This window comes from Octodon degus, unplaced genomic scaffold (assembly GCF_000260255.1).
Source record: "Octodon degus isolate 3935 unplaced genomic scaffold, OctDeg1.0 scaffold00061, whole genome shotgun sequence".
NCBI lineage: Eukaryota > Metazoa > Chordata > Mammalia > Rodentia > Octodontidae > Octodon > Octodon degus.
Window position 1 is genome coordinate 12,019,014 of NW_004524637.1, and position 25,018 is coordinate 12,044,031.

Here is a 25,018-nt window from a genome sequence, read left to right on the forward strand (position 1 = left end):
CCACCCATCCATCCCATCCATCCATCCACCCACCCACGCACCCATCCACCCACCCACCCACCTACCCACCTATCCATCCATCTACTCACCCACCACCCATCCATCTATCCAGCCCCTCCCCCCACTTTCCTGGGCAGAGGCTTTTGGCAGTGTGATGAGTGCCATTCAGGCCCATCACACACTGCCAGTGGAGCCTTCCGAGGGCCACCAGGCAAGTCAGATAGTGGCAGTTCTGTGGGACAGGCTGGTAAAAAGTTTCGACCCCTTTTTGCTTCCTCACCTGGCTCCTTGGCTTGTGTAGCTATATTTTAATGCTAATGAGATATTAGTGCAGAATTTAGACCAGCGCAAGTTAAAACGCTCCAATGGGGCAGGGGAGATAGCTCAGTGGCATAAGCACCTGCCTGGCAAGCATAAGGTCTTGAGTTTGATCCCTGGTACCAAAAAAGAATCTATCACTTAAAGGGCCAGCCAAATAGCTCAGCGGATTAAAGCACCTGCAAGTAGGTGCAGGGTTCAGGAGTTCGATCCCAGGCCTGCCATACGTGGTGTGCGCCTATAACCCCAGCTCTTGGGAGGCTGTAAACAGGAGAATCACTACAAGTCCAATCTAGTAGTGAGACCCAGAACACCCTGTAGACCCTTCCCTAAAATACAATGAATTATTGTGTGCTTTTGTTTAATTTTCAGTGTGTTAAAAACTTGACTCTTAAGTTTTCTTACTGTTCTTTTTGGAGGAAAATTTTTTTTCAGGTGTTTTTTTTTTTTTTTTTTTTTCTGGTTTCATATCACTATAAAGCACAAAACAGGTATTTTAAAAGTGATAGTATACATTGAAAAGAACATTTATATCACAAAGTGTGGACCACATAGTAGTTGCAGATACATTTGCTGGAATGTGTACATCCACACTAGGTACTAAAAACAAACCAATTTTCATTTCTATGCAGAAATGGTAACCTCTTATCAATAGTGATAGATATTTTGTAATGTCACCAAAAAAACCCCACTACTTTACACCAGAACAAAATTACAATCTTCATCATATTTAACAAAGGCCTTTTTCCCTCACACAATGAGGCAAATACTGTATTGTTGTCTTATTGTTGGCCCTGAGGCGCTGGCGGGTGCCGCGGCCTTCCCCGTGGAGTGGCCTGGGCATAGTAAGTGGCCTGCTGTCTGTAGTACTTGGCCCAGGCTGCGCTGTATTCTGGCTGGCCACCAGGGGGAGCACCGGAAGGCACAGGGACCGCTTGACCCATTTTCTTGTAGTATTCTTCCCAAGCCCTGGTAGAATCAACCTGTCCAGCTGGAGCTGTTGACCTCCTTGCCCATCTGTCTGGGTTGCTGTGGGTGCGCCTGTAGGAGCTGCAGCTGGTGGTTGCACTTGTGTTGATAATAGTGAGTGTAATAAGCAGCCCAGGCTGCTACATTTGGATCTGTTCCTGCCTCTGCTGGGTCAGGAGCAGCCTGTTGCTGCCAATGTGGATACACATTTCCCCAGCCCTGAGGAGCGCATGGGGCTGGAGGACCATGAGCAGCTGGGCCAGGTAGTCCTGGTTATAAGGAGCAGGATTATATGGTCCCATTGGAGTTCCAGGCCCCGGAGGCCAGAAGGTCCATGGGGACCTGGGACACTGAGGCCCGAGGGGTACAGGTGGACCTAAAGGATTTACTGGGCCACCAGTCTTTCCTTCTGTGAGTTGCCAAGCATAGTCTATTTGTTGAGGAGTGCCACGAATTGTAAATAACTTCATGTTGGGATCTGCACTGGGTGGAGGATTTCTCTGAAGTTCTATTCTGGCACCAGATTGTTGGCTTATACTTTTTATGGTCTCATCTCCTTTTCCTATTACTAACCCAGTCTTCCCATTTGGCACAGTGAAATTAGATTCCTGTGGTCCACCTGGTGGTCCCATGTTCCAGTTGCCTTGACCTTTTCAGAGGTTTTCATTTCACTTTTTTTACTGATGTCTCCATATTTGACACTGTAGCTGGAGATAATGCTCAGTGGTAGAGCGCTCACCAAGCATGTGTAAGGCCCCAGATTCATTTCCCAGGACCATAAAGTAAGATAAAGTAGTCTGCAAAGCTGACGTAGTGATTATACTTAAAGTGTTTCTTCAGGTTCATAAATACATGCAGTGCTCCTGGTCTTTAATGAGGGGTTCATGCTGTGTACACTTGCTATCCCTTCATACGTAACAGTCTAAGTCAGGGTCAGCATGCCAGCGATGGGAAAGACAGCCAAGGACTTCTTGCCAAAATGGACAGTGAAGGGAAGAGAGCCTTAACTTCCAGTGCTGTTTCTGGGTCCTGTTCCCAACTGTTAGCTGCAGTCTAGTGCCTCCTAATGCAAGCTGTTTGATGTTAAAAATGATCCGGAAGTAGTTTTCCTCTTGATCCTCAGTTTGCGCTGTTGCCCTCCATTTTACGCAAGTGTCACGTGTAAGTGCCCACATCTGGTAGAGAAAGAATCTGCACCACCTTTTTGCCCTGACCACGTGCTACGACAGAGGATCAGTTGAAATTTATTTGTTATTAAAACAATTTTGAAATGATGAAATCTCATGTATAAAAGTAGATCGACGCAGCATACTAGTAACTATGCACCTACTGTGAGTGCTGTTTCAAGCAGCGGCAGGAGACACCATGGTCCTCCTTGCCAACGCTGACCCTCCCAACGAGGCCAGAGTCACTGTGTCTGGAGGAATTGACTGGAGCAAAGAGTTCACACTGTTACCATTTATGCCATGGAGGATGGTCGCTGGTCGTTTCCCTCTTCTATCCCCTAGCATTTGAATGCAGTTCAGCACTGTGTGAAGGTAGAGACCTCCTTAACATTCATGGTTTTGTTCATCCACGTCAGTGGGCCACACAGAGGGGGCCCGGGGGCACTGCGTCTGCGTGACTCTGCTTTTTCTTTCACTCGCTTGCTGCACAGCCCATTTGTCCCTGCAGCTTGGGGAAGGCGTGAGGACAGAGAGGCCTCAACTGTTGCCACTGTACAGCTTACCTTTTACCTTTTTATGTGGACAGAGCTTCTCAGAATCCTATTTCCAGTACCTGTTTTTTCTCACGTCCCTAATAAAAAGTTCAAAAAGTAGGGGAAAAGAGCTTAGCGCATTTCCCTGTAGAAACACTGTTGTACTTGGCAGTTACTTCAGTGTGTCAGGAGCATTGTCATTATACAGACTTTGCTGGGCTGTGATAGAATTATCCACTGTAACGCTTTTTCAGTGCAGAAGTGTTCTCTATTCCCTCTATCCCTAATACAGAAATACAACTTGATTGGTTTCTAGGTGTGGAGTGTGTGTGTAATACTTTTCGTCAATATTGAAGCTTATATTTGAGTGTAATGGAATAAAACTTTATATTTGGTCAAAAGGTTAGATTGATTTATTAGTGAAAACATTTTAAATGCTTTGTCTCTTGTATATTGATTCTTAACCAAATAGTCTCATAATTCATATTGAAATTTAGATGTGAATGGCAGGGACTGTATACTAAGTTAAAATGTATTTTATACCATTTTAGTTACAAAATTGTTACATACTAGCAGCTTATATTGAGTGTAATGGTTTTGTGCTTTTAATATCAACTTTTAAAACGATATTGTAATGTGTCTGTTTTTGCTTTTAGATCATTTGGGGAGTATTTTTCATCTTAGTCGCATTGCTGTTTGTAATATCTCTTTTCCTGTCAAAGTAAGTACAGCAGACACATTTTCTAGAGTACGTGCACAGATTCTGTGTAGCTGCACATTTTGGTGCCCTGTTCCAGTAACCGTTCATCCAGAGTAGCTATTCTACCCGAAGTGCTCTACCGCTTTAACAAAAGAATGACTAAAAGGTCCAGTAGTAGTTTTCTTTGTACTCTGTTAATTGAACAATATCTGTGAAATGTGATTGGCTTTCTTTGACCAGCTGCATTTGTAGGCTACGTGTGCTATTCTTTCTACATTTACTGGAAATGTGATAGCAAAACATAGATTCGTTCTGTGTATTTTCTTTTAGTTTAGATAAAGCTCTCCATTCAGCTGGAATCGATTCTGGTTTCATAATTTTTGGAGCTAACCTGAGTAATCCACTGAATATGCTTTTGCCTATACTACAGACAGTAAGTAAATATTAGTAGTTCTTTGTTCTTTTTGTAATTGCAGCAAGCATTCTGGCACTCGCTGCCATGTCAGGTTCTTAGCTGCAAGCCTTCTGCTCTTTGACATGCCTGTGCTGTTGCTGATAGGACTTTTGTTCCGCTCATAATTTCTATGTTGAGATGTTGCTGTAAAGATTACTATATCAATACCTTGCTAGACTTTTAGATACGATTTGATTTCATATATTATATAAAATGAAATTTGCCTATTTTCTTTCTTTTTAAGACAATTTTTGGTGGGTACTAGGGATCAAATTCAGCACCTTGCACTTGCCAGGTAGGCACTTATGCCACTGAGCTATCTTCCTGGCCCCATTTTTTTCATATATAAATGTAATTTATATGTAATTTATATATGAAAAACTAGAGGAAGATTATGCATATGCATAGACAGTTTTGCCTGTTCTAGTCTAGTTGATCATACTACATGGTTTGATAATTTGAGGAAGTTAGAGGATTTTTCTCTTTTTAATGGTATTACTATATTAGCCTAATTTAAATCAGAGTTCTTTTAAATATTTGTCAAATACATATAATGAATTTTCAGTTACTTTTACATTATTTTTGGACTTTCATAATTTACATATTAAATTTGATTTTATCTTTTTCTAGGTTTTCCCTCTTGATTATATTCTTATAACAATTATTATTATGTACTTCATTTTTACTTCAATGGCAGGAATTCGAAATATTGGCATATGGTTCTTTTGGATTCGAGTAAGTATATATGGCATTATTATTTTGACTTTTTTCATTATTTTATATGTGATCACTAGTTTTGCAAATTATTTTATATTTATGAATATGTAAGTTACGTTTTGATGCCAAGCATGATAAGAATGTTAGCTTTTCCACGTCATGATAGTGCAGGAATGCTTCTTCAACAGTAGTGGTTTTGTCCCCTGGCCAGAGAGACATTTTTAGTTGTTAAGTGGGAATGCTGCTGGCGTCTTCTGAATAGGAGCCAGAAATGCTGTAGAAACGCTGTACTGGGGCTGGAGAGAGAGCTCAGTGGTCTAAGCCGCCTGCCAGCAAGACAAGGGCTGGGTTCAGTCCTCTCTCAGCCTCCCCACCACTTGGATTATAGGCAGCACCACCACCCGATATGCACTACCAGGGATTGCACTCTGGTCCTCGCGCTTGCCAGGCAGGCGCTTAGACTACTGAGCTATCTCCCCAGCCCCTGGTGATTTTTTTATACTCATCCTGAGATAACTTAACAATTTTAAAATGAAGCCAAATCATGTAGACACTACTTCGAGCTGTGAATAAAAGAAAACTAAATTTAAGTGGTAGTTTGAACTAATAAAAGATTTCTTGCCATGCGAGGAGAAATCTGGCATTGTCTTAGTAGCTTGAAAGCGTCAGATCCAACGTCTCTAAATGTCTTGGGTCTGTCTCTTTTGGTGGCAGTATGGTTGCTGTGGTTCCACTTTTCCTGTCTGTGTTCTGTGTAGCAAGAAAATACATACAAGTAAGAAATGTACGCCTTCATCAGTGAAGCAGGACAGCCCAGAGAGCCCTCCTGCTTCTTTCTGTGATTAATACTTAATTACAGGCCTCCTGTCAGGTGTACGAAAAGCTGGCGCATGAACATTTTTAAGAGATTTTATTTTCATCTCATGCAGAATTGCAGTTCTGTTAGTCTCTGCCATTGTGTAATCTAGTAAGGTAACAGGGGCGTGGGTACCTGACTTCCTAGAGTGGAAGCATGCTTCCATATTAAAATGAGGTCAGTGACCTGGCTCTTTCTATTAAAGTTACTATTTATTTTAATTTACCTGTTATATATACATGTGAAAATATCTAGAATCAGATTATTGTAGCCTAAACTAAATTTTAATAATAATCTGGATTTTCAGCCCAGTATTGAGGTTATTCTATAGAAGTGAATACTTACAAGCATGTGACATAATTTTTCCTGGCTGTAATACATTAACAACCCTAAACATACTACTAGTACGGTTTAAGCTTGGACTCACAGCTCGCAGCTCACAGCTCTGGGAGCCTCTAGCGCATGCTGTGATGCAGTAGGTTCTCGGGACCATGTGAACACTAAGCAAGTCTCTGGTTCCTTGGTTTTAAATGAGTCCTTTGTAGGGTCACTTGGATATAGCTGCTGTGCCATTATTATTAAACATAAAGTGAAAACTAAAAGCTTTATGGGCAAGAATTGCCTTCCTCGTTCTTACAGTGTTTTGAAATGGGGAAGAATTCTTGGTGCTTACTTTGCATCAAAGAAATAGTCGCCTGCACTGTGCCGGTCATGCCCCAGAACGTGACGACAGACACAGCGCTCTGCGAATCAGTGGCGTCGATCAAGTTTCGCCCCTTTCTTCTTTGCAGCTGTATAAAATAAGAAGAGGCAGAACCAGGCCCCAGGCCCTCTTATTTCTCTGCATGATACTTCTGTTGATTGTCCTTCACACCAGCTACATGATTTATAGCCTTGCTCCACAGTACGTTATGTATGGAAGCCAGAATTACTTGGTGGACGTAAGTACTACATTTAAGTTTTGATTATTTTTATAGTTGAAAGATAGTGATATTTAAAGGTAAGTTTTAATTTTGATAGCATATTAACTCATCAGATTAATATTGCTAAAATGGGTTTTTGTTCCACTTTTGAGCATATTTAATATTTGCTTTATACTTTTTAAAAATAGCACACAGAATTTCATTATAATTTTTCCTTAAATGGATCCTCTGGCAGTAAGCTATTGGGCTTTATTTTAGCACTTTATTAAAACTCATAATGTTTCCTCTAAAACACTATTTCAAGTAATTTTAATAATGTGACTTCCAAAAAGGTGTTGGTGAACAGAGTTATGTCTGTTCATTGCTGCTGTGCATCCCGTAGGATAGGTATTCTGTGTGTGCGTGCGTGTGTGTGTGTCTGCATGCGTGTGCATGTCTGTGCATGCGTGGGCACGTGCCCATTACTGGACCTTTCTTTTTTTTTAGCATGATTGTGATCTGTTATACTTAATCTTTAATGTTAATTGCTTAAAAGCCAACTGTGTTCTTAATTGACCCAGACATTTTCTGACAGCTTATATCTTGCCATATCTGATTTAACCTTTGATTAATGTGTTTCCTTTTCCTCAAATATTTCTTGCACTACTCCCAGCAATTCCCATCCTGTCCATGTTTCAGACCCCAGTTCAAGCATTGCTTAGTGGCCTCTTCCGTCACTCCAGTCTGCCCAGGCTACCCCATTTGTCCTGTACTTCATTCTCGTTTAATTTAACATGTAATTAGAAAAGAGGTAGCAAGCAAACCAGCCCCACAGTCAATGCCACAATACTTCTAAATGTTATCAGCTAGCTCGCTGAAGAATACTAGGTAAATTAATAGCGTAGAGGAGCAAATCGTGCCCAGGTCCTGCCGGAGAACATGAATGCCCTGAGTTGGGAAGCGCCCTTCTGGGTCCCCAGAACCGTTTCTTACTCCTCTCCCCGCTTCATCTGCTGTACCTAGATCACTGTGTCATGCTTAGTAACATTGTTCTGTAACTAGAGGAAGATTATGCGTATGCATAGATAACTTTACCTGTTCTAGTCTAAAAATCATTGCTCCATTTCTTTTTAGATTCTGTGTTTGGAACAGAGTGTGTTCTAGGGAAGACCTCTGTCACTTAGCATTGGACCTAAAGGATTGTCCCAAAACCTTTGTATTCAAATGATCATAGTGCATTTTCTTCTGCTTATAATTTGCATTAAGTTTAACTCGGTTAATGGAAAATAATATAAACTTTATAATGTGAATACATTCCAAACATATTTACTAATGTAACATTTACATTTTTAACTGTATTTTCGTTACTCAGGGCAATGTAACTTCTGGAGACCATAAAAGCAATTCAACCCTTTCTGTGCCAAAGAGATGTGATGCCGATGCCCCTGAAGGTAAAGCGGGCTTTGTCAGCAGCCTCAGAAGTTTTCAGTTTGTAGGAAAAGAATTGCTGTGCATTTTGCTGTGTTAATCATCGGATGTATTTGTTTCAATGTACAGTTGCTAAGTTTCTAATAGAATTTCTCAGTGATGGGATAATTCCAGTTATAGAATGAACCATTACCAATTACATAATTCAAAAATAACAAAGATAGTTATAATACATTGCATATGTTAGTATAATAAGAAATCACTTTTTTTTGAAGGGGATATACTAGGTCTACAGGGTCTCACTACGTAGATTGGACTCATACTGATTATCCTATTTTCAGCCTCCCAGGTGTGCTCTACCACGCCCAGTCTCAGTGGCCTTCTCAGCGCGCCCTGGAGGCGGGGTCAGCATGGCATGCCAGCCACTGCACTCTGCCTAAGCAGAAGTCACTCTTAAATAATTTTTTCTTTAAAATTGAGAGTTTAGTACGTGTTTAGTACAAAGACCAAAAATTACCTATGACCTAGAACACTTTTTAGTCCATGCAAGTCTACTCACTGTACTTAATAATAGTACTATGAATTCCAATCACAGTTAACTTTTTTCTTTTTTAACTTTTAATTGACTTCTTTGTTCGTATTTGGCCATGTAATCACTACATTCATTGTGCTTTTTTGGTTCATTTACATAGCACATCTTTTTTTTTAATGTGCTCTTCTATCCTCCCTTTCTGCCCCTTCTTTCACCTCCTTGTCCCTTTACATCTTTCTCCTTGTTTCCTTTTTTCTTTTATTTTGATCTTTATTTTTATTTTTCATTTCTCGTCTATGAGAAATGATACAAAAGCTTCTGTGTCTGATTTTTTCACTTAACATTGTTTTCAGGTCGTGTCTGTTTTCCTACCAAATGGTCCAATGTATTGTTTTGTAACCTAGTCGTATTCTATTGTACATAAATCCCACCATTTCTTAGTCCATTTTTCAGTTCATAGATGTATGGGCTGCTTAAAAGTTTGGCTGTTGGAAAGCAGACCGCTGTGAACATCACTGTGCACGCGTCAACTGTAAAGGATGTCTGTAACTGCCAGGTGGATGTGTGGAGGGGACAGCAGGGTCAAAGGATTTCTAGTTTTGGTGTTTTGAGGAATCTCCATAGTGGATTGTAATAGTTCACAGTCCCATCAGTGATGTAGGCTTTTCACCACAGCCTTGCCAGCACTTACTATTTGATTTTATGATGGTTTCCATTCTTATACAAGTAATGTGAAATCTCCGTGTTTTACTTTGCACTTCTCTAATGACCAGAGATGTTGAAATGTGTTTCATGTATTTATTGGCTATTTGTGCTTCTCTGGGAAATGTTTATGCATTTCATTGCCTTTTTTTTTTTTTTTTTTTTTAATTGAGTCTTTTACTTGGGAAGAGGTTAATTTTTCCATTTTTTTTTTTGAGTACTTTATATATTCTAGATATTAGTTCTCTGTCTGAGGTGTAACTGGCAAGAGTGTTTTCCCATTGTGTAGATTGTCTTCTCACTCCAATTATTTCCTTTGCTGTACAAAGGCGTTTTGATGGAGTATAATCTCGGGTTGACTCTTGATGTTCTTTACATTTGAGCTCAGTTCAGAAAGTCATTGCCTGTGCCTGTGTGTTCAAGAATGTTACCTACCTTATTTCCCATCAGACTAAGTATTTTTGTTTGTATATTCAGGTTTTTTTTTGTTTTTTTTTTGCAGAACTGAGAATTGAACTTAGGCCCTTGCGCTTGCCAAGGAAGTGCTTATTCTCCTGAGCCATCTCCCCCGCCCCTATTCAGGTGTTTGATCCATTTTGATTTTAGTTTAGTACATGGAGATGGATGAGTCTAGTGTCAGTCTTTTTTCTGCATGTGCTAACTAACTAGTTTTCCCAGCACCACTGGCTAAAAAGGCTCTCTTTCCCCCAGTGTATGTTTTGGAACTCTTTGTCAAAGATTAAATAGCTAAGTGTTCCTGGAGTTGTTCCTACATCTTCAGTTTTGTTCCGTTAATCCAAGTATCTGTTTTTGTGCTAGTACTGTGCTGTTTTGATCACCGTGGCTTTGTAAGATAATTTGGTGTCTGAATGTGTTATCTCCTGCTCTGTTGTTCTTACCCAAGAGCTTTTGCTCTTCGGAGTCACTTCTGGTTCCATGAGAATGTCAGGATTGTTTTCTACAGGTATGTGAGGTGTGCCATTGGTACTTTGAGATTAATCACATTAAATCTGTCAGTTTTGAGAATAGGGCCATTTTGACAATATTGGTTCTGCCTATGCAGGAACAGGGTATCTTTCCATTTTGATATCCTCTTTGAGCTCCTTATTTCAGAAGACTACTGTGCTTTTCATTTTAGAGATTTTTCAATGTCTTAGATTAATTTCTAAGTATTGAATTTTTCTTGATGCTGTTATGAATGGTATTGTTTTCCTAATTCTTTTTCAGTGGATTTATTATTGACATACAGGGATGCTATTTTTTATATGGATTTTGTATCTTGTTTTATTACTGAATTTAGTTATTAATTCCAGAAATCTTTGGGAGAGGTTTTTTGTTTGTTTGTTTGTTTGTTTTTTAGAACTGGGGATTGAACTGAGGCCCTCGCACTTGCCAGGCAAGCGCTTATTCTACTGAGCCATCTCCCCAGCCCTTAAAGAGAGAGAAGGTGGAGTATTTTTGATCTTCCAAGGATCATGTCATGTGCAAATAATAACTGGAATTCTTGCTTTCTTGTACCTATCCCTTTTATTTATTTCTCTTTCCTGATTGCTCTCTCTGATGTTTTGAGTACTTTATTGAACAGAGTGGTGACAGTGGACGTCCTTTTCTTGTTCCTGATTGTATAGGGAAAGCTTTTAGCTTCTCTCCATTTAATATGATGTTAGCCATATTAACATCATATTAAATATGTTAATATTATATTTAATATAATATATGCATTGTCATAATGGCTTTCATCAGATTGAGATAAAATCTTTCCATATTTACTGTCTTGACAGTTTTTATCATGAATGAGTGTTGGGTTTTGTCAGATGTTTTTTCTCCATCTGTCAGTGCAGTCCTGTGATCTGTGTCCTTATGTTTATGTGGTATGTTACCTTTATTGATTTCTGTGTGTTAAGCCATTCAGGCTTCCATGGGGTGAAATCTTGGTAAAGATGTACGATCTTTTTTGATGATTCATTTGTATTCTATTGCCAGTATCTTCCTGAGGATTTTTATGTTTGTGTTCATTAAAGAGGATAACATATAGTTTAATTGGATCTTTATCTCTTTTGGAATCAGAGATGTTGATTTCCATAAATGAATTTGGAAGGAATCCTTTCATTTCAGTTTCATTAAAGACTTTGAAGAGTATTGATAATACAGCCTTATAGAGTTCATTGGTGAATCTGTCAGATTCTGGGCTTTTCTTAGTTGGCACTGGTTTTTTAATACCTCTTCAATTTTATTGCTTGTTAATGGATTGTTAGGAATTTTTGTGTCTTGTTTCATTTTTGGTCATTTATGTATGTATAGGTATGTGTTCTTTTCTTCAAGATCTTATAATTTGTTGGAGTATAGTTTTTTACCCTTTGCATTTGATAAGTTTCTTGAATGCAACAGACTGTCAGATTCTGGGTTTTGATCTGGTCTGTCAATCTGCCGTTCTGTGTCCTCCAGTTAGGGAGCGGAGCCTGCTCACGTTGAGGGCTTTCCCTGAAAGTGACTGATTGGCTCCTGCCGTTGCATTCTGTTTGTCAGCGACTCCTTTATTTCTCCTTGTTTGTTTACTTGCCTTACTTGATGTATTCATTACAGCTGATTTTGTGTAGCTGCTGACTTTGCTGTCTCTTTCTAGGGTGTACCTAAGCATTCTGTGAAGTGCTGGTCTAGTGCTCAGGTGTCTCCTAAGATGTCCTTTCTCATGGGATGTCCTATTTCTCCACCAATTTTGAAAGACCATTTTGCTAGATCTGTTAGTCTTGTTTGGAAGTTGTTTATGTTTAGGACTTAAAACACTTCCCTTTAAGCTCTTCTGCCCTTTGAAGTTCCTAGTGAGAGGTCTGCTGTAGTCCTGACGGGGTGACTTTTTGCTTTTCTCTGACAGCTTCCAGGATTCTTTCAGTTGGCCGCGTGTGCTTTTAACTGTGCTGTGTTGTTGGGAACTTCACTTTCATCACTGCTGGCTGATGTCTGAGCCTTGCTAACCTACATGTTCAGACCTTTCCTTCCTCCTAAGTAGAAAGTTTTCTATTATGATTTCTGTAAATGTTTAATTCCACATGCACATTGTCTAATCTGTCTCTGATTAGTTTTAGGTTATCCTCCTTAGCATCATCTGGTAGCTGTTGCATGAATTTTTCTTGTTCTTTTGTGCAGTTTAAGGCATCTCTGAGTATTTTGCCACAACTTTCCATTTTGTCCTTGATGTCAGAAACCCTGTCCTCACACCGCTCATTTCTGCATTTATGATTTCTATATAATTACTTTAGAATCTCTAATATTTCTGTTTGGCACCTTTTTGTGGAATCTTTGTGGTAAATTTTTCATTCATGTCTTTAATTGTGTTGGTCAGCTCTTACAGTTTGTATTTGTTTCTCCCATTTCCACTTTGGTCAGTTTGTGTGTTAGTCCCATCATTATTTTGACCAGATTGTCTTTGAAACTTGCCAAGTTTCCTTAGTTCTTCATTAACATTTTCTTCACCTTCACTGTGTGGTGGTTTATTTTCTGTGCTGTGCCCCGTGGATCTGTTTTGGAATAGTTGATGAGTTTTGGGGTGCATTTTATTGCCCTATTACATGAAAATATTATATATACATACACACACACACACAACTTTTTCAATTTTGGTGCTGAGGGTTGAGGTCAAATAGAATCAAAAGAATTTGTTGTTGGGGCTGAGGAGATAGCTCAGTAGGTCCTGAGTTCCATCCCTGGTACCGCAAAAAAAAAAAAAAAAAAAAAAAAAAAAAAGGATTTGTTGTTGCTGTGAAGATTTGTGTAGGTGCGTTCTCTTTTCTAGTGATGTCTGACTGTTTGTCCAGTGATACTATTTACCCTTCCAAGCTATTCAATTTAATTGGGTTGGTCCATGTCACTGTGTTATAGGGAGAGGATTTCTGTCAGTTGTAACAGTGTGAACAGAACCAAGCTTGTAAACATTGAAACTTGTTTGGATAGTTTATCCCTTTTGTCATTTCCCCTTACAGACTGTGTTATTCTGGGATGGGGGAGGTAGATGTGTCAGTGGGAAGGGAGGAAGGACAGATGCTGGTTGGTAAAGAGAAAGTAAGCAGGAAGCCAGAGTATTGGAGTTGCTGCTTGAATGAAGGGCTGGGGTGAGGGACTTGGGGAGTTTTTATAGCAGGAGGGTGTGCCATGCAGGTAAGTGAAGTGGATTTAGAGACTGAGTTAGCTGTGGGATTGCCCGTGCCTGTTCGTGTTTGTGGGTCCTTTTGTTTGGTTCCTCTGACCTAGTGTTGCTAGAGATTGCCCTGACATGCCCTTAAATGGTACTGGTCACTTTTCGCACTGCTTACTTCACATTCTCTGATATGGCTAAGCATGAGGGGGGAGAAAGCCGAGAAGTAGCAGGGAGCACACGCTAAGAGCAGACAAGTCAAGGGGAGCGCCTTGAAACTTCAAGTGTCATAGTCAGTACTAGTAGAGAAGAATCAAAAGGAAGAAATGAAAATAGAGTGGAAAAGAACCCCTACCAGGAGGGCCCAAACTTAACAAAATGACAAGATTACAGTAACCAGTAACCAATGTAACAATGGCAGTGACAATGAAAAATTAGTTTTCCTAACGCCCAGCAGCTTCAGTGTGGCTCCCTTTCCCTGGGCATCACTGTGGGTTCTGTTAGCCTTGCACTCACCCCCTGCAAGCCAGACTGCCGCCCCCGAAGCCTCTCAGGACTGTTGCCCCTCCTCTTACCCTCTGCGACTCTAGACATCTGGAGCTCTGGACATTCTCCGCTGCAGGCCTCTATGGCTCTGATTACCTTGATCAGTTTGGGGGTCATAGGCGGGCTGCTCCATGGCTGCCCCCAGGGCTTCCCTCTCCCCTCCTGTTGTATGGCCTGGAAGCTGTCTCAGGTGCTGATCCCCGCCTGGCAGTTTCAGCCCTTGCTGTGGAAAACACAGGAGGGCGTTCTTTCTCTCTCCCGCTTCCACCAGGCCACCTAATGGCCCAGGGGCCCTGTTGCTCTCAGATTTGGCTCCTCTTAGTCGCAGAACTGATTTTGTCTTCAGAGCTGTTCTCTGATTTTGCTCTATGTAGTTGCCACATTCCTGGCTTTCCCTTTCTCTGCCCTTCTCAGCTAGGCATGGCTGGGTCTCCTCCTCACCCTTGAGGGGCCCACACCTGATGTGGCTGAGCGCTGAATGTCCCTGAGCCCTCTCCTGTTAGGAAGGATTTCCAGAACTGCTTCTGTCAGCGGCCACACGATGAGACGAGTGTGTTCAAAGCGAGGGGGATATCTGGAGGGGATTCATGACACTGAGTCTTTTACTGTACTAGTTTTCTTATTTAAGCAGCACAGTTTTCAGTCATACCTCATATAGTGCCTAAGAGAGTTCCACCTGACTGTCCCTGAGACCTCTCTAATCGACTTGGTCGATTCTTAGTAAATCTAAGTTCTTAGATTAGATTTACTATGATTAGAGAGAAATGTAAGAAATACTCTCCTTCCCTGCAGGGTCCTTAGCTGCACTGCTATGGCTGCCTTGATGACCTGGATCCGTGCAAGATGCTTCCTGTTTATGGTCATTTTTACCTTGGGAAAGAAGGAAAAGTTGCTGGGGCCTGCCTGTTAGCTCAGGTGTATGAGTGACTGCTTAAAGCAACCAGGATGCTGTGGTTCAGTCCCCAGATCCTCAAGCAAGACCTGCCCTGAAGGCATTCTGAGCCAGCCAAAAGAAAAAAGTAAAAGTTGCACAGAGGCAGATCCAGTGAGTCAGGCAGGAGAGGGCCGGGACTGTTCTTGTGCGTCTGCCTTTCCCTGGGCTGGCACCAAGCGGCACATTCGCTGTGTTTCTGATCAGATCTCATGAGGATGCTTACAAAGGAGAAGCCCAGAGCTTATCACAGGGCGATGCGAGCTCTGGGGAAAGCGTGTTTGCCGGGATGGGGGGGTAGTGTGTTCATGGCGGTATTGGCCATTTCCTATAATTTTTTTTTTTTTTTAAGTAAAGATGAACTGTACTTTTTGTTCAGACCATTGTGTATGTGGGAATTAGAGGGGCAGAGAATGAAAAAGAGAATGGAGAGAAATTCAGGCAAGCAAATAAAATAAGAGACAGACTAAAAAGTAGAAAAATATTAATAATAGAAAGCTAACTGCAGTGTGTAACAGAATATAAAGTAGTGACTGACTGTACATTGGTGTTTACTGAAACTTTCACTAGAGACTGAGGAAGGCCGGGCAAAGCTCAGGGAAGGCACACATGCAGAACCAGAATGTTTTTAATCCTAGGGGAGATTGTAGATTGGTGGGTGTAAGCAGTGAGGGGAGAATTGCTACTGAAAATACGCAGGACAGGGTGTTTTAGGAAGGAATATTGAAAGGGCCGGCCAAATAGCTCAGCGGATTAAAGCACCTGCAAGCAGGCACAGGGGCTGGGGGTTCAATCCTCAGGCCTGCCTTGCCAGCCCTGCTCCCAGGGCACACTGAGATGGCAATTGAAACGGGGTATAGTGGCACATGCCTGTAATCCCAGCTCTTGGGAGGCTGTAAACAGGCGGATCACTATGAGTCTGATCTAGTAGTGAGACTCTGAACACCCTTCCTTAAAATACACACACACACACACACACACACACACACACACACACACACACACACACAAAAAGGAAGGAACAAGGGAGAATAAGGGAGAAACAATGTGGACTCGGACAGTAATTTCTTCCTGTCTGGGAGTGTGCAGGAAGTGGCATTTTTTTGTGATTGTCTTTATTTGCTGTGAGATATAAATTGGAATCCTCTTCGAAGGTTTAAGTGGAACATGAGGTGGACAATTGAAGTGTCAAAGGTTTTTGCTAGCCTAGGAAAAGACATAGAAGAAGGACCTACCTGAAAACAAGGTAATGGCAGCTGAGGCAGTGCGGTGACAGAGATGGAGTTAGCAGGTTTTTCTTGAGCACATCTGCATAACTGGTCTGGTTGTGCTTTATGGAGGATTAGGTTGTTTGCAGGAGGGAGATAGGGCTGGGATGGAAAGCACAGCGCAGGAGAACAGAGAGATCAGGGCTCGGCTGCCTGGGGCATATGGCAGAGGCTAAGCACAGAGCCAAAGCCCAAGATGGGGAGAAGGAGACAGCGCGATCACTGTGCTTTGCACAAAGAAATAACAGCTGAAGTGTTGCTAGTGTGCTTCGTTGAATTCTCCAAAGCAACTTTATTAGTGACATAGTCACCCGCCTTTTTTTTTTTTTTTTCCTTTCTTTTTTTCAGTGTTCAAGCACATCACAAGTAAGGGTGACAGTCGGTGCTTTGGATTGTTAACATTTAGCTTGCTGAGCAAGGAATGAAATGTGTTGTTGGTTTGTATGTTCTTTTCAACAAAGGAAGCAGTGACTTCGAAGATCTAAAGTAGATTCTGTTCCTCAAATTGTTACGGTAATACTTGAAACCTTAGCAGAAAAAAATAGATTAAGGTTTCAAAATTATCTTGTGCTGGTAAAAGCAGCTTCAAGATGTTCCTGTCTGGGCAGTGTATCTGTGTAGTGTAAATCAGTAAGCTTTAGTCAGATGATACTCTTGTCCATACAGCTTTTTATGAATCATACTTTGATATTGTTCTTTTTCAATATGATCTAATTTTCTATGGTAAATGATTCCTTTTGAACTCTTGAGTATTTTTAAACAGTTCAGGTGACTCATCCTGTGAAATTTTTTTGCAATATAAAAACATGCCCTATAGGCTTATGGATTGAATTTCTTTCTCGTAGCCTCTTTTTATTGTGCTGTAGTTCCTGTCTCAGTATTAAGTTTGTATATGCATACTTAAAAGAGTATGAGAAAGCATAGTTCATTTTGGGCTGGCGGGGTAGATTTTTTTTTTTTAATGTATTTAGTACAGGGTCTCACTACACAGATTGGATGGTAATCCACCTGTTTTTCTGCCTCCCAAGTGCTGGGATTACAGGCATGCGCCACCACGCCCAGTCTCAGTCGCCAGCTCAGCATGCCCTGGGGGCGGGGCCAGATGGCAGTCCGGAGATCAAAACCCTGGCCCCTGCATCTGCCTAAGCAAGGGTAGTTATTTTTAATAAAAAATTCTAAATAATGATGGTGAAAGATGAAGTCTATTAGGCCATAAGGTAAACATACGAGGCTAGTGCTAACGTGGCCTAGTGGTGGGGCCTGGTAGGGGACACCCACGGAAATGCAAACTAGAAATCTTTGGTCATGGAGGACGGTCCACGAAGCACTGTTCTCTGTGCCATTCCGATGGACGTACTTGACTGGCAGAGATGTGACAGTGTGTATAACCTGTAACAGAACTTATGTGGTCTTTGTGTCTTTTTGTAAGTAACACAATTTTAGCAAATGATTTTTCAATTTAGAAATGAAATTATAATATAATTAAAATTGCTTTCAAGAAAAGATAATCTCCCTGTAAAATTTAAGGTTAGAGGATTTAAGGACGACTACTCTTCAACCCATCCTGCAAGTGTCTAGCTTTTGAGATGCACTTTCTAGACAAGGGCATCTTCATGTTTGGCTTCTCAGCTGTCGTCCCCATATGTCGCAACAGCCTTCATGCCACGTGTCTCATTTTCATTAATCTAAATCCTGTCTTAGAAGGTGTTCTCCAACTCGGGCCTTTTAAAATATCTCCAAATACATTCATAGTCAGTTTTTATAACGATGCATTTCTATACATTTTTCTCTCAATTTATAGTCATTTATATATCTTCTCACTACTCTATGTATCTTTTTAAGCTCCTTGAGGATAAAAAGTGTAATTAAATTCTTGTCTCCCTCAAACATGATTTTACAAATTGAACCACATTTTCTTTTTCATTTTTATTTGAATAGTTTCATTCAAGTAACAAACTTGTTAATATGTTGAATGTCTTCTAGCTTTTTACTTGTCCTTGTTAGATGAAACCAAATATATCGACCCAAAGGCTGCATAGCTATATAGTGAGACCCTGTCTCAAAAAAGCAAGAACAAAAATTACTTATGTGTCCTTCATAAATTATTCAGTGGCAGTAGGACCCTAGTTAGTGCAGTCCTGGGCAACAGTGAGGCAGGAAGTTGCATTCTAATAGTTCCGTTTTCTTCCAGCCTGTTTTGTTTGTCGCAAGTGAAACAAAATGCTTGCCTTAGTATTCTCCATGGTACATGAGCTTTCTTGAATGCCTTCTCTGCCTATGCATATGTAACGTAAAGATTTAATCATTAAGCACAAATATATAGAGTGTACTTATTTGTAAATTGATGTCAAGTGAGGGTTTAACATCAGAGTGACTCTTGTGGTTTAAATCAACACTAAATACTTTTTAAAAGAATCTTTGTAGGTGCTAATTGTTATAGTTGATAACTAGTTATCTTAGTGGCAATCAATATAAATTAAAAATGACAACATAAGTGGTCTAAAAGGAAATAAGTGTATAATATGCAAGTGATCAGGTAAATCAGCAGAGATTGCTAATATCCGACAAATGGTTTAATTGTGTTTGTCTTTCTCTGCTACGTGGGAAGAACTGGGGGGACGGGTAGCGCTAGTGGAATGTAAGAGCCGTCACTTTTGTTATGTGGTTCGGATCTCCTGCGCGCTTTCTGCTTCGGTCTTTCCGTAGAGACACTGTCAGCAGAAAGTAAAAGAAATGAGGTTTTACTTTTTGTTGCTAACATATAGTCTTTAGTTCATTTGGTGCCTGTGTGTGTCCTCGTGAGTGAGGACAGTCGGAAGCTCCCAAACACTTCTGATGCTGAGACAAAATCCCTAAGTGGAACGTTACCAGTTTAAGCAAGTGCGAAGTATTCATTGTTACTTTCTCAGATAAATGTGGAAAGAAATCCATAGATGCAGGTAGCAGGTGAGCAGCTGGCAGCCAGCGGACGGTGGCCGAGCAGCCTCCCTCCCTTCGTTCAACATGTAGCTGTCCTCTGACTGTGAGGTGTACGTGGCACCCAGCACGAGGTCCCTCTGGGTGCGCCACCCTGGAAGCAAGTACAGTGACATTGCTTGCTGTAACAGCTGTTGTGTACTTGTGCATGCATGTTGGTACGCTAGTGTTTCCATCAACAAAGAACACTAACAGAGGCTTTTACTTTTCATGTTGTTTTAGAAATCTTGTGCCAAAGACCACAACCTTAAAGGTGGTAGACAAGTGTGATGGGGAGAATATTGATGGTGTGCCTGTGCTGGTGGGCCCAGAGCGAGAGTATAAGCCAATTTGAAATGTCACTGCGCAGATTATTAGGCCTCAGGGCAATGATTGGAGTTTACCCACTTCTGCCAGCTCAGCCTCCCATAATCCCTGGTCTGAAATTGCTAATTCAGTAAAGTTGTGGCTTTTAAAGTGTCTTCATGTACAGAAATGAACATTAGAGCTTCTACTTTTAAAGTTTTGAGCGTTGGTAGTATAGAGAAGATTGAGGGGCTTTTTTGAAGAACAGATTTGTACTTGCGCTGTGGAGCTCAGGCAATACTTAGCCATGGAAGGTAATCTTGTTGATTTTAATTGTGAACAAGCATTGTTTGTGTAGTTCCCAGCCTCGATCTCTCTTTATTTCTGAAATATTTAAGCAGATTTCATTTATTTAAAGAGCTGAGACTTCGTAGCAGTATATCCTGTAACTGAGCTGCGTACCTTTGCATTGTGCTTAGTCTACTTGTGTGTGTTTGGACTGTGTGCAGAGAAAAATAACGAAATGCGTACATGTGGTCAAGATACCAATCGCTGGATGATTACTTTCATCATAGGGAATACGTAATAATACCTAATGTTTCTCAATTCGCCTTTTCCCCGCCCCCTCCCCATTTGTAAAAGCTTTGTTGTCACTTTTTTCCTTCCATTCTTGATTCCTGTTCCCTTCTCACAGGGAGGAGGCTACTTATTTGACCAAGCTGGAGGATCGGTCCTGAGAAGTTGGGCCTGTACTTCTGAAATCTTAAGATTGGTTGTGGGGGCTGGGGAGATGGCTCAGTAGAATAAGTGCTTGCCCAGCAAGGGCAAAGGCCTGAGTTTAATACCCCATTCTGCAAAAAAAAAAAAAAAAAAAAAAATTGTTGTGAATCTTGCTACCATTTAAGTAGCTGTTAAGAGCCGTGTTCTTTATCTTAGATTTGCTTATAATTAAGAAAGAATGGAAGAAAATTAATATTAACTGCCACCTTCCCGAGCTTTGGATGGGCCTCCCCTGCTCTGTACAGCAGCCCTGTGAGGAGAGGTGGTGGTGTTTCCATCTTGTGAGTGCACAGGTTCGCACAGCCCAGGTGTGCCCATTCCCTTGTGTGTTGGTCAAGTGACTGTCACCTCTGTCACCCCCAGAACTGGCAGACTGAAAAGCCTGGCCTTTCACAATAGTGGACATATTTGCCTGTACTTTTTTAAAAATAGGTATTCAAGTGTCTTGTTTTGACATCCTTAGACATGTGTCAGATCTTAATTTTTTAGAAAATGTACTATTAACAGTATGAATTTTAAGGAAAATGCCCTTTGCTTTGAATGTTCTTTTATTTCAACAGTCATGTTGAACATGAATGAATGAGTACTCTGTACTTTACTGTAGTCAGGATTATGTAGTGGAAAAATAACCAATGAAATTACTCTGAAATACCTTCTGCAGTTGAAGTCAGAATACTGTGCAGGGAAGGAGGCTGCTACTGGGTGGGCAGGAGGCTGCTGAGGGAACGGGGAGGCTGCTGGGTGGGCGGGAGGCTGCCAGGTGTGCCAGAGGCTGCCCTGTGGGCGGGAGGCTGCTGAGGGAGCGGGGAGTCTGTTGGGTGGGCAGGAAGCTGCTCAGGGAGCGGGGAGGCTGCTGGGTGGGCAGGAGGCTGCTGAGGGAGTGGGGAGTCTGTTGGGTGGGCAGGAAGCTGCTCAGGGAGCGGGGAGGCTGCTGGGTGGGCAGGAGGCTGCTGGGTGGGCAGGAGGCCGCTGAGGGAGCGGGGAGGCTGCTGGGTGGGCAGGAGGCCGCTGAGGGAGCGGGGAGGCTGCTGGGTGGGCAAGAGGCCGCTGAGGGAGCGGGGAGGCTGCTGGGTGGGCAGGAGGCTGCTGAGGGAGCAGGGAGGCTGCTGGGTGGGAGACCACGGGGTTGCGGAGAAGCTCTCAGATGGGCGGAGCTACAGGAGCTTGCCTGCAGACTGGTCTGGTTTTCTTCAAGAATTGCCAGTATTTCTTCTAGAGTCTTCTGGTAATTGAGTAAAAAGACCCTGAAGAAGTCCCTGGAAGGTCTGCAGGACTTGGTTCTTAGTTCTTGCTAACGGAAGTCGTAACATGTTTCTTGCCAGAGCAAGAGAGCCTGTCTAGGTCGCTGTGGAGCAGCAGCTCAGAAGCAAATGGGGAGGGCACTTGAGCAGAGATTGACACAGAGCACTCTGTGTCTGAGTCGCGAGTCTCATGCTGTGTGAACAAAGAAAACCAAATTTCTGCTGTTCAGAAAACCATGTGTCAGCCACAAACATTTAAGTTTCTTAGCTACCTTGTGCAATAAGTGAACTAAAAATCTCCCAGCTCAGTTTTGCTTTAAAAAAATGGCCCTTAGTTATTGAAGCTGAGAAGACAGTTCATAAAAATAAAAGGGCTCTCTTCTTAATTGAGCTCTGGAGTGTGATACTGGTCCCCTAATTGCGTGGAGGATGTTTTGTCATTGCCTGCATTGGATACACTTACACACAAATCAGAAATCACAGTTTCTCTTGTAATTAATCACCTGAAAAGAAGTGGCCTAGTGAGCTGAGGCTTTTCTTTTGTAGAATAAAAGCTGAAATTTGTGCAGTTGTTATCTGTTATTAGCTGTAGCAAATGCAATTTTTCACACAGTTACATTTTATCATGCCACTTAGGCCTTTTTTGAGGGCCTTGGATAAGCAGATACCCCTTAGCCGCCATCTGCAGTGCGCATGCCCATATGCAGCTGGCCTTGTGACCTACCAGAAGGAACACACTGGGACAGTAGCAGCACAGGATCTGACGCACGTAGCAGACAGTGGCTGCTACTTTAACAGCTACTGGGTTTTGTTTTTTTTTAGACAGGGTCTTACTACATAGTTGAGGCTGGCCTTGAACTCAAACTGCGTAGCCCAGGCTGGCCTTGAACTCATGCCATTCCTCTTGCCTCAGCCTCCCGAGTGCTGGGAGGCACCACCACCACGCCTGGCACAACAGTTGCATTCTATTTGAGGAAAATACATGATTTATGTTCATTGCAGCTGTAATGCTGTCTGAACAGGTTCAATCAAGAAGCTTATCAGTCTGATTTTTGTATTTCTTTAGGAGTAACTGTCTTTTGATACCATTCTTTTTTTTTTTCTCCATAATTTTATTGAGAAACAATAGCAAGGAGACAGTTTCAAACCAAATTGGTTGGACAGTTTAAATAATTAACACATTGCATGCATTCTTCCTAGTGGTTAATTGTTGTATAAGATGCGGACATGATATCCTATTCACAACACCATTAGAACAAATCCCTCTGTTCATTAAGAGAATGTAACTGTATATCTATCCTAACTACTTTGAATACACAGATACAAAATAGACATTCATCTGTATCCCCTTTTTTGGTTAAGTTCTGTTATTTGAATATTATAGGTGTGTAAACTCAGCAAAATATTCTAAGAGTCCAGTAGCCCGTAATAGTATGGGGTCTTCTGCTTGACTGGCAGTGTCAGGAATTGTTGACCTGAGTCCCCTACAGCTCAACATAACAGCTTTTCATACCATTCTTTAGCAAAGTTTTTTAAAGCTCTCTCAAGGTTGAACTATCCTGAGAATTGTTTTTTTAGAAAAGAACAGCTGAATACCAACCATGTCTTGATTACATTACCTTGTCCATTGTTTCTTGGTAGTTACTGATAAGCTTTATTTTGCTTTGTGTTAGGGTATGACTGATGCTCTGGTTGAAATTTTCTCTCAAATAAATTCCACTAGCCAGTGTCCTTGGTGCTGCTGGGCTAGATCGCGTGGTGGCGCAGACACAGGTCCTGGTAGTTGGCAGTTAGTACGGTACTGAGGGTGGGCTTGGAGAGGAGCTCAGTTCAGCCCTGTCCCTCTTAACACGCTCTGGCAGGACGGACTTGGTACTTAGCGTTGGCCGATGATATGCTCGTGGATAGAGCGAAAGTTGTGTTTTAGGAAGAGTCTCACGGCGGTCTCCTATTTGCGTTCCTAGATCAGTGCACGGTTACCCGGACGTACCTCTTCCTTCACAAGTTCTGGTTCTTCAGTGCTGCATACTATTTTGGGAACTGGGCCTTTCTCGGGGTAAGTGCAGCTCTCGCGTAGCATTTGACCTTGCGACCTGCAGTGAAGTGGTCAGCGAGCCCGTGCTGGTGCCGTGATCGCCTGGCACTGCCACTCTGGGTGGTCCTAACGACTGATGCGCGTCCCTCCACAGGTCTTCGTGATTGGGTTAATTGTGTCCTGCTGCAAAGGGAAGAAGTCAGTCGTCGAAGGTGTCGAGGGCGACTCCGACCTGAGCGACGAGGAGCCTTCCGCCTACTCAGCCTGACCGCCTCCGCCCTGCGGGTTTGTGGGGCTGAGGGCACCTCACGGAGGTCGCGGCCTAGAGTCAGTTGGGACAAGTGCGCTTTCATCGAAAATGGGAGCATGGCCATGAAAAAGAAATATATTTTTTATGTTTTCTGAAATAACATTATTGTATCATAGATTAACATTTAAAATTGTAATACTACTATGTAAATATAAAACCTACATGCTTTCTGAAGAAATGCTTCTGGAAAGTTTCTTTCTTTAATGTATAATAGTGTTAAATTGATTAAAATCTTCCAGAATCTTCCCCTTTGTTGCTTTTTAAAAACATAATAAATCACTTGTATCCATGCTTCAGTATGCACAAAGTGGAATTTTGACATGTCTATATCTGATTCTGTAAAAACAGTAGTAATACAGCTGACAAATAAATGTTAATTCCCATATGTATCTTGTTTTCTTTCTTTTCTTTTTGTTTACATGAAGTCATTAGGTATACTGCAGTAGATGTCATGAAAAAAATCCGAACTCCTTAAGACTGTGGCATTTTAAGTTATATGTTCAGTAGTAATCTACTAGCTGTCACCTCTACAAGAGCATTTAAGGTGTAGACCTGGCGGTAGTTACCTTTTTGGTTTGTATTTTGGAGACAGGGTCATGCTTTGTAATTTGAGCTGGCCTCAGACTTGCACCTGTCCTCGTGTCTCAGCCTCCCAAGTGCTGGGAGTACAGACATGTGCCACCAGGCCTGGCAGGTACCATGTATTTTATAGATCACCTCAAATTTTCTAGTGAAAGTATCAAGAATAAGCCCGCAAAAAATCAGTTTGCTAATCATTTCAAGATATATGACATTACATTTAAAAATGTTTCAGTCTGAAGATTTGAGATTTATGGATGATACTATAAAAGCTATGTAATATCAATAGACTTTTTTTCCCCATTTTTTATGTATTTGGTACAAGGTCTCATTACACAGCTCAGACTCGTAATGATGCTCTTGTTTGCAGCCTTCCCATTGCTGGGATTACAGGCGTGCGCCACCACGCCTGGGCTCGTTCACTGGCTCAGTGTACCTGGGGATGGGGCCAGTGCAGCACGCAGGACTGGGGACTGAACCTGGGTCCCTGCACTTGCCAAAGCAGGCGTTCAGTCCGCTGAGCTATCTCTCTGGCCCCTCAGTAGACTAAACACATTCTGGGTAATGAAAGTATAATCACAGATTATTATCCTAATTTTATAAATTAGAGCTATTTAGAAAACATACAGCCCTTGATGTAAAATATCATTAAGTTTCTGGA

The 25,018-nt window shown here is 41.7% G+C and overlaps 1 protein-coding gene across 1 annotated transcript in view; it reads left to right on the plus strand.

The window, feature by feature from the left end:
• The window catches only part of Lmbrd1 (LMBR1 domain containing 1), a 108,167-nt gene extending 84,011 nt beyond the window's left edge, over positions 1-24,156 (plus strand). The window contains exons 10-16 of the mRNA XM_023718734.1: positions 3,643-3,707; positions 4,017-4,119; positions 4,771-4,875; positions 6,505-6,654; positions 7,988-8,066; positions 23,398-23,489; positions 23,623-24,156. Coding sequence (XP_023574502.1) covers positions 3,643-3,707; positions 4,017-4,119; positions 4,771-4,875; positions 6,505-6,654; positions 7,988-8,066; positions 23,398-23,489; positions 23,623-23,736 — 708 coding nt within the window. The 3' untranslated portion in view covers positions 23,737-24,156. The remainder of the gene's footprint in view (positions 1-3,642; positions 3,708-4,016; positions 4,120-4,770; positions 4,876-6,504; positions 6,655-7,987; positions 8,067-23,397; positions 23,490-23,622) is intronic.
• The last annotated feature ends 862 nt before the right edge of the window (positions 24,157-25,018 follow it).